The sequence below is a fragment of the Rhodnius prolixus genome, unplaced genomic scaffold (assembly GCF_049639745.1).
Source record: "Rhodnius prolixus isolate KJV_2025 unplaced genomic scaffold, Rpr scaffold_6, whole genome shotgun sequence".
Classification (NCBI taxonomy): domain Eukaryota; kingdom Metazoa; phylum Arthropoda; class Insecta; order Hemiptera; family Reduviidae; genus Rhodnius; species Rhodnius prolixus.
This window is the reverse complement of record NW_027411634.1, coordinates 31911209-31926490: the sequence shown is the minus strand read 5'-3', so window position 1 is coordinate 31926490 and position 15282 is coordinate 31911209. Positions and strand designations below refer to the sequence as shown.

At 33.3% G+C, this 15282-nt stretch overlaps 2 protein-coding genes across 13 annotated transcripts in view; one reads left to right on the top strand and one right to left on the bottom strand.

Annotated features, from left to right (window-relative positions):
* LOC141460267 (U8-agatoxin-Ao1a-like) overlaps positions 1–15282 on the top strand; it is a 69651-nt gene that overhangs the window by 41011 nt on the left and 13358 nt on the right. For both annotated transcript variants that reach the window (XM_074140107.1, XM_074140106.1), the window contains exon 2: positions 10692–10755. In XM_074140107.1, coding sequence (XP_073996208.1) covers positions 10692–10755 — 64 coding nt within the window. The remainder of the gene's footprint in view (positions 1–10691; positions 10756–15282) is intronic.
* The window catches only part of LOC141460257 (uncharacterized), a 34741-nt gene continuing 21018 nt past the window's right edge, over positions 1560–15282 (bottom strand). For 6 of the 11 annotated variants that reach the window (XM_074140088.1, XM_074140087.1, XM_074140084.1 and 3 more), the window contains 4 exons: positions 2285–4028; positions 2143–2205; positions 1920–2009; positions 1560–1838 (listed from right to left, as the gene is read on the bottom strand). In XM_074140088.1, coding sequence (XP_073996189.1) covers positions 1782–1838; positions 1920–2009; positions 2143–2205; positions 2285–3163 — 1089 coding nt within the window. In that variant the 5' untranslated portion in view covers positions 3164–4028 and the 3' untranslated portion in view covers positions 1560–1781. Of the gene's footprint in view, positions 1839–1919; positions 2010–2142; positions 2206–2284; positions 4029–6023; positions 6352–15282 lie in introns of those variants that run through there. The other 5 variants (XM_074140092.1, XM_074140094.1, XM_074140093.1 and 2 more) reach the window with 3 other exon arrangements.

Here is a 15282-nt window from a genome sequence, read left to right as displayed (position 1 = left end):
AAATTAAGAATTATTTTAATTAATATGACGGAAAAAAAGTATCTTGAAAAGGGAGTACCTACTTACGTGTTATAAGAGCCAACTGGAGACTACTTTGAATATATCAGGAGATTCGAAGAACAAACGTACGGCTTTTAGAGTGTTGGAGAGGAATATACCCCACATAGAATCCTCTTGGGCTAGCTATCTTCCAACTACTTAGCAGGACAATGGAGGAAAGGTTAAGTTGGCTCCAGGGAATGTTTATCCCCATTCTATTGGCTCCCACCTGTCCAATGAGAAAACTGGGTGAGTTCCTTTCTCATCTTGAGTGGGTGGGGGGTGAAGTCTCATGTACACCAGTTAGAGGAGAAGGCACTAAATCCAAAACTAAATAAAGGTCACATTGCAAGAATACTTTAAACGAGACTTTGTGTTTAAAATATCACAAAAATTTAATGCCGATTGATTTTTTTTTTTCATTCCTCTACTCCATATTTGCTACCTGCAAATTATTTTTATAAACAACAAGCTCTGATAATGTTGCAAGAATAAACATAAATACTAATAATATCAAGGCGCCACGGTAGCCGAGCGGTTAGAGGCGAGACCTGCGAAGCTAATATGTATTGTGGTACTGGGTTCGATTCCCGGTCTCTAGGCCTTGGATTTTATTTAATGGTTAATAAAAGAAATTTACAGTAAAGTATGTTAGCTAGTCGCCTCCGTCCACGACACCTAATTGGTAGTTGGACGTTAAGCCCCGCCTGAAAAAATAGGCGATTACTTTACTTTACTTAGGATTAATATCAGAAGGGAAGAGGAGATTCGCTCAATGTTTAGCATACTGGTCTTAGGAACTTTTTACACTTCACTATCCGGAGATGGACAGTGTTTTCTATAATGAAAGAACTTAGTCTGGAAGCCGACAGTGTACTGAAAATAAGCTCCGCGCACCAAAGACCTCAGATGATGGCAGATTTTTATTATTATTTTTTTATTTATCCTTTTAATGTAATTTACACCTGTACCCACAGGGTACAATAGGTAAATGCGATAAGTGTATGTGAATAGCGTGGCAGAAGTGAATGACGGTCATCCAGTGATGGCCGCCATTAGTCACCCAGTTGGTCACGGGGCCAACGGCGCCACAGCCGTCTTCGAGGATTAGAGGGTAGCGTAGTTGAAGATAAGTTTACAGCTAGAGGGTTGGGATGAAGTGAGAGTTTTTGGTGAAAATTTTTGTATCGAATTTTGGCAAGTTCGGAGATGAGTGGAATTTGGAGATCTGTATGTATTGTGTGGTTGCTAACATAGAATGGAGCGTCTACTATGCGGCGGAGTTCGAGTCCGTAAGTCCATATTGGTGGTGAGAAGAGCTGTATAGAGTCGTCGTTTGTTCTGTAGTGAGAGTTTTTAGCGTTTGTCAAGTAGTCTGGCTAGAAGTTTGTATCGTTTGTTTAGTTCGGTACGTTTAAGTCTCGTATGGGGGTTCCAGGTAAGTCTCTTGTCTAGGTACATTCCAATGGTCGGCTGGTGGGATAGGTGTATGATGTAAGAAGACAGGTGGATGGCAAATTTAAATCAGAAATTTGCTATTTTGTTGTTTATTACAGATGTAACAAAATAAAATGTAGTTAACCGTGTCAGAAATGATGTTTTATATGAATTGAACACTGTATGGGATTATTCAAAAAATAAATCTGCCTAGAATTATCCATTTATTATTAATTAAATGTAATTTAAGAAATGACTTTTAGAAACTTGGTACTATCTTAGATACAAACCCCTAGGTTATAGAGTCAACATTGTATATACTGGATTAATATCACTAAAAACGTGACAGCCGTGCCAAAATACTGAAAGCACAAACCAGTTTTGAAACAAAAACAATAATACTAAACAAAATAAATATTCAAATTTCAAACTATTTTACGTACAGATATTAAAAATGGATAGCCAATGTTGAACATACTTCCGGCAATAAAATGGCAAATTTCCTCTTTGAAACAGTAGAGTAAAACTTCATCCTGAAATCACGCAGGAGATTGAAACTATAAATAAAAAATGTTTTAAAAACATATTTTATGGAAATCAGAAAACCATAAAACGTATATTTTCGTTTGATGTAAACAAAATTTATACCATAAATAGTTTAGTTACCTGTGTAAATAAGTGTATGTTTTTATTGATTATTAAAAACAATTGTTTGTTGAAGTGATTACTCTGTAGCAAAAAAAATAATAAAGTAATTTAATTTTAAATAAAATTAACTCAAACTAAACAATAAACTTTAGGTACTTACATTGTGCCTGAACGCTTCGCAAACAGTTGTTAGCATAATTATTTTCAAAACAGAATGAATAACACTAACAGCGGTGAATTCAGCAACTATAAAGATCTCTTTAGAGATTATTGGACATACCACTGCTTTAAGAATCAAATTATATAATGATGTAGTAAATCTAGTAAAAGATATCATGCAAATCAATAGATTTTGTTTTGAATAGACATCATTAATTCTACCAGCCAGTTCAATGATGTTAGAATGAATATTTACTAATTGTAAAATCTCAGACCTACCATTTATATTGATGTTTAATTCAATCAATTGCTTGTTTGTAATTACTAATATTGTATTTAACATTTCTATATATTTACAAAATTGATTAGCGATAGCAAGAGAACATAACAGGAAATACAACAATATTATTGATAATATTATTAGGAAATAATTGTGCGGAAATGTACACATCATTACAATAAACCCTAATAATGTTACAATTATACCAATAAAGAATAATAAATCCGATTTATTTATTTTATTAAAAGCAATATTATTCTGCAAAATATATTGATAATGCAAATGATCATAATTATTCCAAATATTCTGATTATTGTTTAACGAATATAAATTCAAAATATTATTTATTATTTCCATAAAATGTAACATCCCGTACAGATATTTTAGTAAATTTATCTTCTCATAATCACTATAGAAATAGCAAAACAATGGAAACATGCCTAATTCAATCAGTAATATGATGACGCTGATATAATACCATTTTCTACTTAATTTAGAATTTTTAAATGGAAATTTACCTAAATATCGACTAATTACAAATGTTTGATTAAATGGTTTATATTTACTAAACAATGCACTGGTCAACTTATTCAATACCATATCTACTAAATGGCGGACAACTATCTATTGAAACTATTTACGAATTTAACTACATTTATTAAAGCGATAGATTGCGTTCTTACTGATCATTTATTTCACTAGTACATTTGATTTATTCCTCGTAACGGGCTAAGGATTATTTGGTCGAAGAAATGCTTTTAAGCGTAATGCAAATGGAGGGGGGAAAGCAGATTTTAGGTCATTAGTTATTTGATTGTAAACAACATTTTTATGGTATTTGCCTTAGTATTAGAAGGCTATATGGGCGCCATTTTTAGCCCGAAAAGGAGTTTTACGGTGCTGCATTCTATTTCATGTCCTTGGGTTTTTTTTATTTTAATTTATAGTAAAGTTCACAACAACTAACGGGAATTGGACTTGAAAGTCCTTTTGAAGTGATAGGCATTTCTTTACTATTTATACTAGATGGCCACATTGGTGATGAGGACTTTTCAAAAGCACTCCTAAGTTCTACTAGCTATCTCTAAGAAAAGCAACATCAGCTACACAAGCACAGCTTAAGTACAAAATAAATTCTGTCTCGTATTTACTACCCTAGATTCTCAGCTGTCTGAACTAATAGAGTAACAATCTTAAGCAGAAACAGTCTTAAGCTCCTTCTGGCCATTACGACCACAGACAGATTTTAAACCTAAATCTTCTCACAGCCTAAACTATCCGCTATAAGATGAAAGGTTGGTTTTACTTTCTCCTGCAATCTAAAATGGACTTGCGACTCCATCAATAATCTGATCCCAATTGGCACTGCCAAGAAATGTCCACAGATTCAGACTTCTTCTTTTTTTTACGTGATCCGCCTGGATATCATCGATTTATCTCAGTCTGCCACAAATTCTTGCACTACCTGTAAAAAAATAAATAAATAAAAAATATACCAAGATTTAACTCACTAGCAGCAATTCTTCTCAAAAAATAGTTAAATATGATATCATTTAGGGGAGTATAGTTCTATTTATCTGTACTGTAACTAAAATTGAATACACCACTTAGGAAAACAGCCCTAAAGAACAATGGAACTATTATTTCTCTTAGGGAGTCTAGGGAATTCGACCGCCATCACCTAATGGTTCCATTATTGTCTAACCAATTATTAAAACTGTCCGGTAGGACAGTTGTATAAGGGTTGATACTTAACATTTTAAACTGTAAGTTTTTGTTAAGGAGATTTATAATATAAATGTATTTATACCACAAACTTAAAAGTAAGAATCTTAAATATTTTATAAAAATTAAAGGTACTTTTCCGTTAGCCGGGCGCAAGCGAAAAACAGTATTGGGTAAAACTGTTTTCTTTACAATTCATTAATATTTGTTTATAGTTGAACTTGTTTTGCTTAATATTTGTTTATAGTTGAACTTGTTTTGCTTACTATTAATTAATATTTGTTTATAGTTGAACTTGTTTTGCTTAATATTAATTAATATTTGTTTATAGTTGAACTTGTTTTGCTTAATATTAATTAATATTTGTTTATAGTTGAACTTGTTTTGCTTACTATTAATTAATATTTGTTTATAGTTGAACTTGTTTTGCTTAATATTAATTAATATTTGTTTATAGTTGAACTTGTTTTGCTTAATATTAATTAATATTTGTTTATAGTTGAACTTGTTTTGCTTACTATTAATTAATATTTGTTTATAGTTGAACTTGTTTTGCTTAATATTAATTAATATTTGTTTATAGTTGAACTTGTTTTGCTTAATATTAATTAATATTTGTTTATAGTTGAACGTTTTCGACTTTTTTCCGTTGACTTGGCTCGCGTTTGGTTCACAATTGGCGACATTTGCGCCCGGCTAACGGAAAAGTATACCAAATTAAATACTTATTTTAAATAAATTATCAACTACAACGATTATACTTCTACATCTTACAATGCATTAGAAAAGTTCATTATAAAATTCATTGTCAGGCAACGCCATTTTCATTTTTTCTAGTTCAAAAAAAATCCGCTGTAGCTGAATTCTTTTAGTTTATTGCAATGAGTACAATGTTAGAGAACAGGGCTTCGTTTATGATGAAGGAGTAACGTAAACGAAGCTTTGATTGTGACTTCTTTTTTGCAGTGAAAAATATATTTTAGAACAGTCTGAAAGGTAGGTTAGAAATAAGAATAATGTAGCTGAAATTCCGGGTGTAAAGTTTAACATGATCACAATAATAATAATAATGATGATAATAAAATCCTCTTTTAAATAGTAGAAGGTTGTAAAAATATTTACAATCAGTTTGTGATTATGTTAGAAAAATAATTTAAAAAATGTTTTGTAATGAACTAAAAGAAAATATAATCTAGAGATTGCTTCCTTGTTGCTAGGGCTACCACAGTTTAAAAGGAAAGTAAACCCATTTTAGTTTTTAGGTCGAAAGTTAATTAAAAATATGTCTCCCCCATGTTAGCACAAAATAAAAAATAATTTATTCCTTTGAAAAGGTTAAAAAAAAATAATAAAATAAAAAATAAAAGAACCGGGACAAAGTGATGGTATATAAAAGAAAGTTATGATCTTATAACTCACAAACTTATTAAAACTTACAAAATCAAGGTCTTACTTTATAACAATGGCTATGCATACTGACATTAACATTTTTCATTTTATTTATTTCTATCCTTTTATACACTAAATATGTAATAAAATTTATAAATTAGACTAAATTTAATATATCATTAATTTCACGTAACAGAAATCCATTTGGTCTTAGGGACTAGAACTGTGCAGTTCAGCCAAGCAATCCGACAAATACTGAATCCAAACACTACAGACACGAATTCTACGCCGTATAACCCGATGTTCCATACTCTTATCAGAACCATTCTCCACGATCTACAATTACCTTTTATTCAAGATCCTAATCTACGCCCGATACAAGAAGTTTCACCCTCGCCTTTCCGCACATCCTTAACCTCTCATTGACCAGGTTTCATCCTTTACTGTTCCAGACCATCTAAACCATTGACTGAGACGACACTAGAATATTCCACGTGACTTAGGAAAGGTTACACTTAACTTAACCTTGTTCTATGTTACAGGATAAAATGAAACAGTTTTAGCATTTTGAAGCCTCCTATTATTTATAAAAAAAAACAACAAATAATCCATTCTGATTTAGCCAAAGTAATTTCCATAGCCAATTAATGATTAAATACGAGAGGGTAGTTTGAAATTTATTTTAAAATATTGATAATTTTTTATTGAAATACTAAGCTACGTGAAGATAGAGAAGATGGATGATAACTAATTTAAATTTATTCAACGACAACTTCATTACTTTTTCAAAATGGCGGACTCTACTTATTTGATTATTCTCAATTGGTCGAACGGTAGATAAAAAAACAAATAAGTAAATAAAAGAAAAATAAGTTGCTATCTTTCGGAAAGGTTATTTTGTTTTATTTGAAAAAGATAAAAAGTATTTTTATCTCTTGTTATTTTACTCACCTTTTTTTGTTTTACATTCTGTTATTCTCCATATTGAAAATTTATCACGATAATGGTAATAAGGGGAAAGCTCATTGGTTAGCGTTGTACCTGGATTCCAACGCGGAGATCCTAGCTGTCTGTTTTGTTTTGGGGCGTTTTAAAACTGTATTTAGTAGTCACCTTCAATTATCTTCGCGTTTCAAGCTTTTTGTTGTGGTTGTTGTTGAATATAGAAAAGCTTTTAACTTAATTAAATTTTAGTGCTTATTATTTTCAAGAGATATAAAGTTGGTAAAAGCATTGTTCTCAACTTTACTAAGAAACATAGCATTTTTCTTTCTTTGTGGCTTTACAGGAACTTCGAAAATAAAAACAAAAAATCTCATATTTTGCTAACAATGTAATATAACTTCCGCTCGTACACTGGTCTATTAGATATGGAATATGACAGACACAACATATATCGCTCTAAACATATTACTTTTTGAAACGCATATTTCTCTTACTTTGGCATGTAATACAGTTCCAGATATACAGTAGTATAATAATCTTATTTACTTCTATCTACATATACATAGAGTCCAATATTATATTCATAATCTTCAAGCTATGCAAGTTATGTATACATTTCTCTCTGAATATAGTGTTTAGAAATTCAGCTGTCTGCTTCGGTTTTCTGTGTAAATAGATGCAACTTTATTGTAAACACTAAGAACCTTAGTTCTTGCTACCGCTTTCTATTTTGTAGCCCTAAGTATCCTTTTATAATAACCGCATTCTCTTGTCGAACAAACGCAATAACCTCTTACTTACTTCGATGGCTCTACAACTCGTGGTGAGTCCTGGCCTCCCCTATAAGCGTCCGCCAACTAGCTCTGTCCTGTGCTGCCGCCCTCCACTCAGAGACTCGCAACAGACTCCCAGCGTCCGCCCTCACACCGTCTGCCCACCTCAGCCTCGGCCTACCAGCTCTCCGAGTTCGGAACAAGATCTCATCCAGAGTTTTCCTAGGTATCTCGGACTCGTCCATTCTTGCTAGGTGGCCCGCCCAGCTAAGCCTACTTAATTTAATTATTTTTACTACATCTGCCTCCGCATATAGCTCGCTAAGCTCTCTATTTTTTCGGATCCTCCAGTCCTCTCCATCTTTGACTGGTCCAAATATCCTGCGGAGAATCTTTATTTCGCAGATTAATAGCTCCCTCTCATCCTGCTTGCTTATTGTCCAGGTCTGTGATGCATATGTTAATACTGGGCGTATAAGAGTCTTATACAGCCTGGATTTGGTCTGACGAGATAAGAATTTGCTTCTCATATACTTAGAGAGTCCGAAATTGCACCTATCAGCTGCTGCTATTCGTTTCTGTAATTCAGCGGATGCGCCGTTAGATGAGCTAACTAAGGATCCGAGGTACGTAAACTCTTTCACCTTCTCAAACCTAGATGCGCCCAGGGGGCCCTCCGCCATCTCCAAAAAACATGTACTTTGTCTTTGCCACGTTTATTACAAGGCCCATGCGAGACGCAGCTCTTTGCAAATTCTGGAAGGCTTCCATCAACGAATTAAGAGATCTTGCTATAATATCGATATCATCCGCATATCCTAACAGCTGTACGGACTTGGTAAATATCGTGCCTGTAGTCTGAATGCCTGAGTCTCTTATTACTTTTTCCAGGGCCAAGTTGAATAGAAGGCATGCAAGCGCATCCCCCTGTCTTAATCCCTTGTTGACTATAAAGTCACTTGAGTCTTGAGATTGAATGCGCACCGTGCAGCTCACATAACGCATAGTCATCTGCACCAGGCGTATGAGCTTAGATGGACGCAATAACGTCTTGTTATGAAAATATTACACTTTAACTCACTCCAGTTGATTTTCTTGTTTAAATAATATTATTTAGACATTCTTAAATTTACAAGAAGTATTACCAGTGAATCTAATGCAGTTGAGAGAATTTTTTCAGTGGAGTGGATTAAAATTTTGGGTTGAAACATGGGAGTCATGCAATTTTTTATAACTTCTGAGACAATGGCTTCCAAAATCGCCGGAAATCACTGAAATTTTAATGATTTTCACTTGTTGTTTAATTGGCTGTACTTAGGATCTTTAAGTAATGCACCCCATTCATGCACATTATTGCCACAGTCTGGCCATATTAGTATGGGTGCATAATTAAATCGCAGAAACTGGGTTACACGTTGAGTGGCTCGGCTCTTCGGCGTAGGGAAGTCCATGCTGAGAGGATATATCCTTTTTCAAATCCAGAAGGCTTAAAAAACCGATATTTCCAAATTAAACCAAAATTAAAAATCCGGATGTTTACAATATCTTGTCCTGACACGTACTTTAGGGACAGTGAAAAATATTTATATATTTTTTTTTCAGTAAAATTTTGATTTTATATCGTTTTTGAATGTTACAAAGTAAGTGAAGTATTTCAGAGCTGCTCTCTCAATTTATTTAGTAGCAATTTTGAGCGTTAAAGAAACAACAGTGTTAATTATGTTAATAAAGTGTACCAACTTAAAAGCACTTCCAATAGCCTGGGAATAGGGAAGTACTTCAGTGGTGCCAAACTAAACAAGAAGGAACTCGACCCAGTTAAATGCTCGGTGGTCTCACTGAAGTATTCATTCAGTATTGCAGTCCAGTAGTGGTTAGCCAACAGTATATACAAAAGACCGCAGTAATGTTGCGTTTGTAAATGTGGACTAACCTTAATTCATTACCTGCTTACTGAATCTATTGAGTGAAGCACTTAATTAATTATACTTTACAAGATATTGTACTCGGCAATGTCTCTGGATGATTTTAAAAAGTAAATAATACCAATCATCTGCCTAGAATCATCCTTAAAACTAATTCTCCTGGTAAAATTATTAAATAAAAACTGGACAAAAGCCGTTGATTTTTATCTGTCGCAGCCACGCATGTTTATTGTATCCCTGAGCGGTTTGGGACTTAAATCCATCATCAGATGACTTGACAAAGTTGAGGATGATTTCGCAAAACTGAGTACAATCAGTTGGGGAAAATATGCATAACAATTTCAAAAATTAACCCAGTTTTTTTAAAAAAATAATTTTATCTAATTCTCAAGTTAGTTCTGGCTCAGCAATCTCTTCTTCTTCAACAGTTTGGGGCGGGAGTGCCGCAGGGGAGTATACTTGGCCCCGTTCTCTACACAGTATACACATCAGAAATACCTGTACAACCCTCTACACTACTCTGTACATATGTAGACATCAGCTAACAAATTACAGACACACTTACATAAAATAGAATCCTGGGCAAATAGAAGTGGCGGATTAAAATGAACCCACAGAAATGCCAGCAAGCCACGTTTACTCTCCGGCGGGGCTCCTGTCCACCTGTCCCTTTTCAGCAGCAATCCTCTTCCTTGTACAGATCTGGTGCGCTACCTTGGGCTCTACATAGACAAGCGACTCACGTGGAACCCACATACTAGAGTCTTATAAGGCAAAAACGTGACAAAACGTTGAAAACTGTCTTACAGACTACTTGGACGATGCTCCAAAAGTGCCCATTGAACTCAAAAACCTATTTGGATTTACAGACTAGAGCTGTTGGGGTTCAGCCAAACCTACAAACATACGGACTGTACAGGACATTTCAGTCGAAACTCCTCCTGACAGATAGCTGGCGCTCCTTTCTACGGTGACTAAGCTCACTCTTCACAACGATCTCAACCGTCTTGCGTACAGTCTCTCGCCTCCTCTGACATTTCTAATAATCCTACTCGCCGACTGAATCGCCAGTGGCCCCGCTACTTCCTTGCAGTCTGAAGAACTAAACGTCATTATTCTTCTCTCTCCTATAGAGAGAGCTACCGCTGGTTAGTTTCTCTCCTCCTGCTCTCCTCCCGCACCAGTTCATCATATCTCACATTTACTCATTGCATTCATGTATACAGATTGTAAATTACTAAATAAATAAAATAATCTAATTCAAATTTAATCTAAATTAATAAAAAGTAAGTAAGAGTGTCATGTGGCTCTCATATAACAGGTATTTTCTTTCAAAAATCTTTAATGGTTACTTTCGCTTCTGTGTTTCAGATGGAGCAGCATTTGAAGACTATAGCGAAGCTGACTTAGAAAATATATTAGACGCTGCTCAAAAGTAAGTTGTATCATTTAATATTTCCAAAAAAAAATGTAATCTTTTTTACTACAACATTGATTTTTAGAATAACAAGAAAGAATTACTGTAAATTACATAATTGTCTTTCTAGAGTTAATAAAAGAAAATAAAGCAACAAACAAAAACAATAAATTGTAGAAGATTTTAGGGCGGAATACTTCCTAAATTTAATCTAAATTCATGAAATGTTAATTTATGCGCATATTTATGCTTACAAGATGTGATACATCATTTTCGGAATAATGCAAATCGGTTAGTGTATTCAGGTGTACCTTATTTAAATGCAATCTGTCTATTCCAATTTCAACATTACATTTTTCTTTTTAATTTTGTACATAAAACAAAATGTAAAACTGAATAATAATGCTCTTCTTTTACCATAAATGTTATTACCCTATTTTAGTTCCATTTTTGGAATATGTGATACATTACATTCTATTTATATTCCATGTACGAGTATGTATTATTATATTCCTCGTATTTGGTATGACTGTATTAATGGAGAGAATAGATAGAATAAAATGACAGTTTGTCATGTTAAAATGATTCAATTTGTTAACTTAATCTTATTTCCTGGTTGGAAGAAGTATAAGCCGGAAATACGTACATATTTTGATATTCCTTGAATGCATTATGGTGGTCTAAGTGACATCCGCTTTATTGTTTTTGTCATAAGTCATATTTAAATCCTATGATCCATCACTGATAATACATCCTTATGATGTGAAGAACCATAACATACTCACCGTACTGCGAATCCCAATATATGAGCCGTTTATTTTGAAAGTGAGGCAAGTCCATTTTTGAAAAAAATGAAGATAATGGTAATTATAGATAAAACTTAGTATGATCTTTTTGTCTGTAAACAATTTAGAGTCAAAAAAAATTCAGAATTTGGGAGATTGAAGTCTTAACAATATTGTAAATATGTTTAATTTGAAAATGGTGCAAGTCCATCTTAGGTTGAAATTATTTAACCGTACAGCAAAATTTAACTCCGGTTGCTATACGGTGAAGCAAATGTGATGGTTTAACATCATGTCTTATCTATCTATCTTTGGTATTGGTAATCGGTGATTGTACAATATTTCATAAAATTTATTATTATTTAATTATAATAAGTACATCTTAATTTTGTGTTTCGATTATAACATCAACATCCGGAAATCTTAGTACTATTGGCTATGAAAAACTGTGAATTGTATAACATTCGACTTATATTATCGGCTATCAAGTAAGTTGTGTAGTGCTCAGTGTACGTTTTGAAAATGAATAATAGATTGTGCTCTATTTTATAAAAAGAAAAAAATGGCTGAAACCGATTTCAACGGTAATTATAACTCTGATGCATCTGAAAGTGAATTTGGTAGGTAACAAAAATAACATAAAAATAACTTTTCTGGGTAATAACGCCATTTCAATAAAATCCTCATTTGCAAGTAATTTTATTATATTTATTATGTTTGTAGAAATAAGACCCATGACAATCGGTAATAAAAGAAGAATCTTGGAATCAGAATCTGAATACGAAGGCAATTCGGACCAAAATGATTCCAAAAAGAAGAAGAATAGTTGAACTATTGATTAGTATTTTGTTTTTATTGTTAAAAAAAGACTGATACGACTGAAATATTATCCATTTAAATCAACGATTACAATAATTCATTAATTTTGAAAATGATTCCATTTAGTTATAATAAAACCTTTATTTTTCTTAGCCAGCACTATAAACACTATTGGATTATAAACTTAGATTATCTAACGCCACAAAATACAAGAAATATGTCTAATAATATTTACCAATATTTTTAAATTTATTGAAACGCAAAACCTTAAATATCTCGAAATAACAAAAAATGGACTTGCCCCACTTTCAAAATAAACGGCACATTTGTTCCTGATCTTGTCCAGTTCCACTACAGCAAAGTCCACTCCAAATTTTCCCGTCTTGCTTTAAACTAATTTGTAATTGGTCATCGTTGGATGACCTTCATTCAAGCTCTTTTACTTTATTACGTATTTATTTTCTTATTTTCTCAATTCCACTTTTCGCATCCGGGGAAAGAGGGGGACATCAATACGATTATTATCGAATAATACAGGAAAAGTAACCATGCGCAAGATTGGATCTAGTGCTCCTCCCATTTACAAGTACATGCTAATAACCATTCCAAAATCAAATCAAAACCATTAGAGAAAGATAATGAGTCCCATTATAAGCGGTGCACATTAAACTTGTTAGGGCCAATCAATGCATGGCTATTTATGTGTAGACTGCGGTCAAATCGCTTTGAACAACGCTTCGTGTAAAATACCACCAGACATTTGTATGGCAAAGCCGTCTCTCTTGCTCTTTAATCATGGTTACTGCCCTCTAAAATGCACTCTCAAATTGCATAATAAACGCATCAGATTATCTAATCCAAAGTTGTTTCTAATCCTCTTACAGCCGGAAGTATAAAGTTTCTATTCTAATGAATGCCCTAGTATATGATCTTTTTTTATGACTATTGCTTTATCAATTAAAACTTCACTAGCTATTCATTAATCACTTTAAATGCATTTCAAAAGACCATAAATTATCTTAAAATGTACAATAGAAATAGAAAAGAAATTTATTATTCTGGGACAATTGTCCCCTAAGAATAAATACAGGAACAAATAGAGGCCTTAACAGTTTGGCCTGTGATTAAACAGAAATTAAATAAATAAATAAGTATTTACAAAAGTGAAAATATAATAAGTGAAAATGAAAGTAAAAATAAAATAATAAAACAGCAGAAATTAAGGAAATAAATTAAAACAATTAGAATTTCGGAGGAAGCTGGATAGAAAGTAGATAACTGAATAGACGGGATTTAAAGATGGATAGGGTAGGAGCATGGCGGACAGATGAAGGCAAGGAGTTCCAGAGAGAGGTGAATGTAGAATTCCACAATAAAGTGAATGTAGAACAATTCTTACAATACTAGCTATAACACAGTGCCCCATGTACAAATACAGCTCGCCAATATTCTAAGCTGCTATAAAAGTGGATAAATTTCATGGAATATTGGTTATTATCAGCATTTCCCATCCTGTGGTTCGCGAGATGCTGGTTGGTGGTACGCCAAAAATAATCAATAATGGAGGACATAAAAAATTAAATCATAAAAATATCGTAGAAACATTTTTTCCTATAATACGTGAACATTATTTTATAATTAATAATATTATACAGTAAAGTTGTTAATATGTACAGTAATAAGGTTGGTGTGTCTCAAGATGTACGAGAAAATATAGTAGGCACATTTAACAGGATTAAAATTGTCTTTCATGGAGTATTTTCCCAAAACCCGAAAACATCAATTATAATTCGATGTTAAACCCCTTCTATAAAGAAAAGGAAAAGCTACATCATTATCGGTAAAAGATAAAGAAAATTTAATAGAATTTTCTTGTGACAGAACTTAAATGATAAGAATGTAAAGATCTGCTTAAAGATACTTATTGTAAGGAGTAAGCTCTATCCAAGCAACATTAAATTTAATTGATACTTACAGGTAGTTAATGGCCACTGCAGGCTCAGGAAACACATGCATCGCATGGGCCTGGCAGATGATAGCCTTTGTAGGTTCTGTCAGGAGGAAGAGGAGGAAACGGCACTGCACACGTGTTGTGCCAGTGTGAGGAGCTTGTCTGGGCTAAGGATGTTGCTTCTCGGGGAGGAAAAACCAAGGCCTGTGAGCCGCTCTCCAGTATCAAGAGTCTGATTAAAAGGACAGGTCTGGAGGGTGAGCTTTAGAGTGAGGGGGAGCCACAATAGATCCAAAGGGGTCGCAGTGGCGTAGGCCTTGAGGCCGCCCTAGTTTAATCTATCTATTTACAGATAGTTGAATGCTTAAAAGAAATTAATTTAGAAGATTTTGGGCACAAATATAATAATCCTGAAGAAGAACTTTGTAAATTAATTAAGAATCTTGAAGAGAGAAATATGTACGCAATTTTTAATTATTTAAAAAAAAATCAAAATCAAGATCTTACACTTCACAGAATTTATAAAGTGAACATGAACTTGAACTCCTCTGTAACAGATATGTCAATAGTACAAAATAATAGTAGTAAAATAACGCACTCGGAATAACAAATTTCACGAAATACAATCATTTTTACGAAGTGCTACAATTTAGCATGTGATGTACTACCAAGAGGTACGCGAGCCAAAAAAAGGTTGGGAAACGCTGATCTAGAATAAAGTTAAATTTTAGTACGTCACATTCCAGAGAAGAAATATTTAAAAGTCAGATAGAAATAATTCTTGTACTTCTTTTAAATTAAAAATAAAATTAGGGGCGGTATAATGAATGTGTACATTTGCTCCATTAGTTGGCGGGAAGGAATGAAAACTCGGAAAATAAAACCTTCTAAAGTAATTTCCATTATTTTTCACTCTGGTGAAATTTATAATCAAATTAAAGACGTTTTTGTTACAAACAGGAATTCTGCTGGTAGTAAAGAAGTGGACAA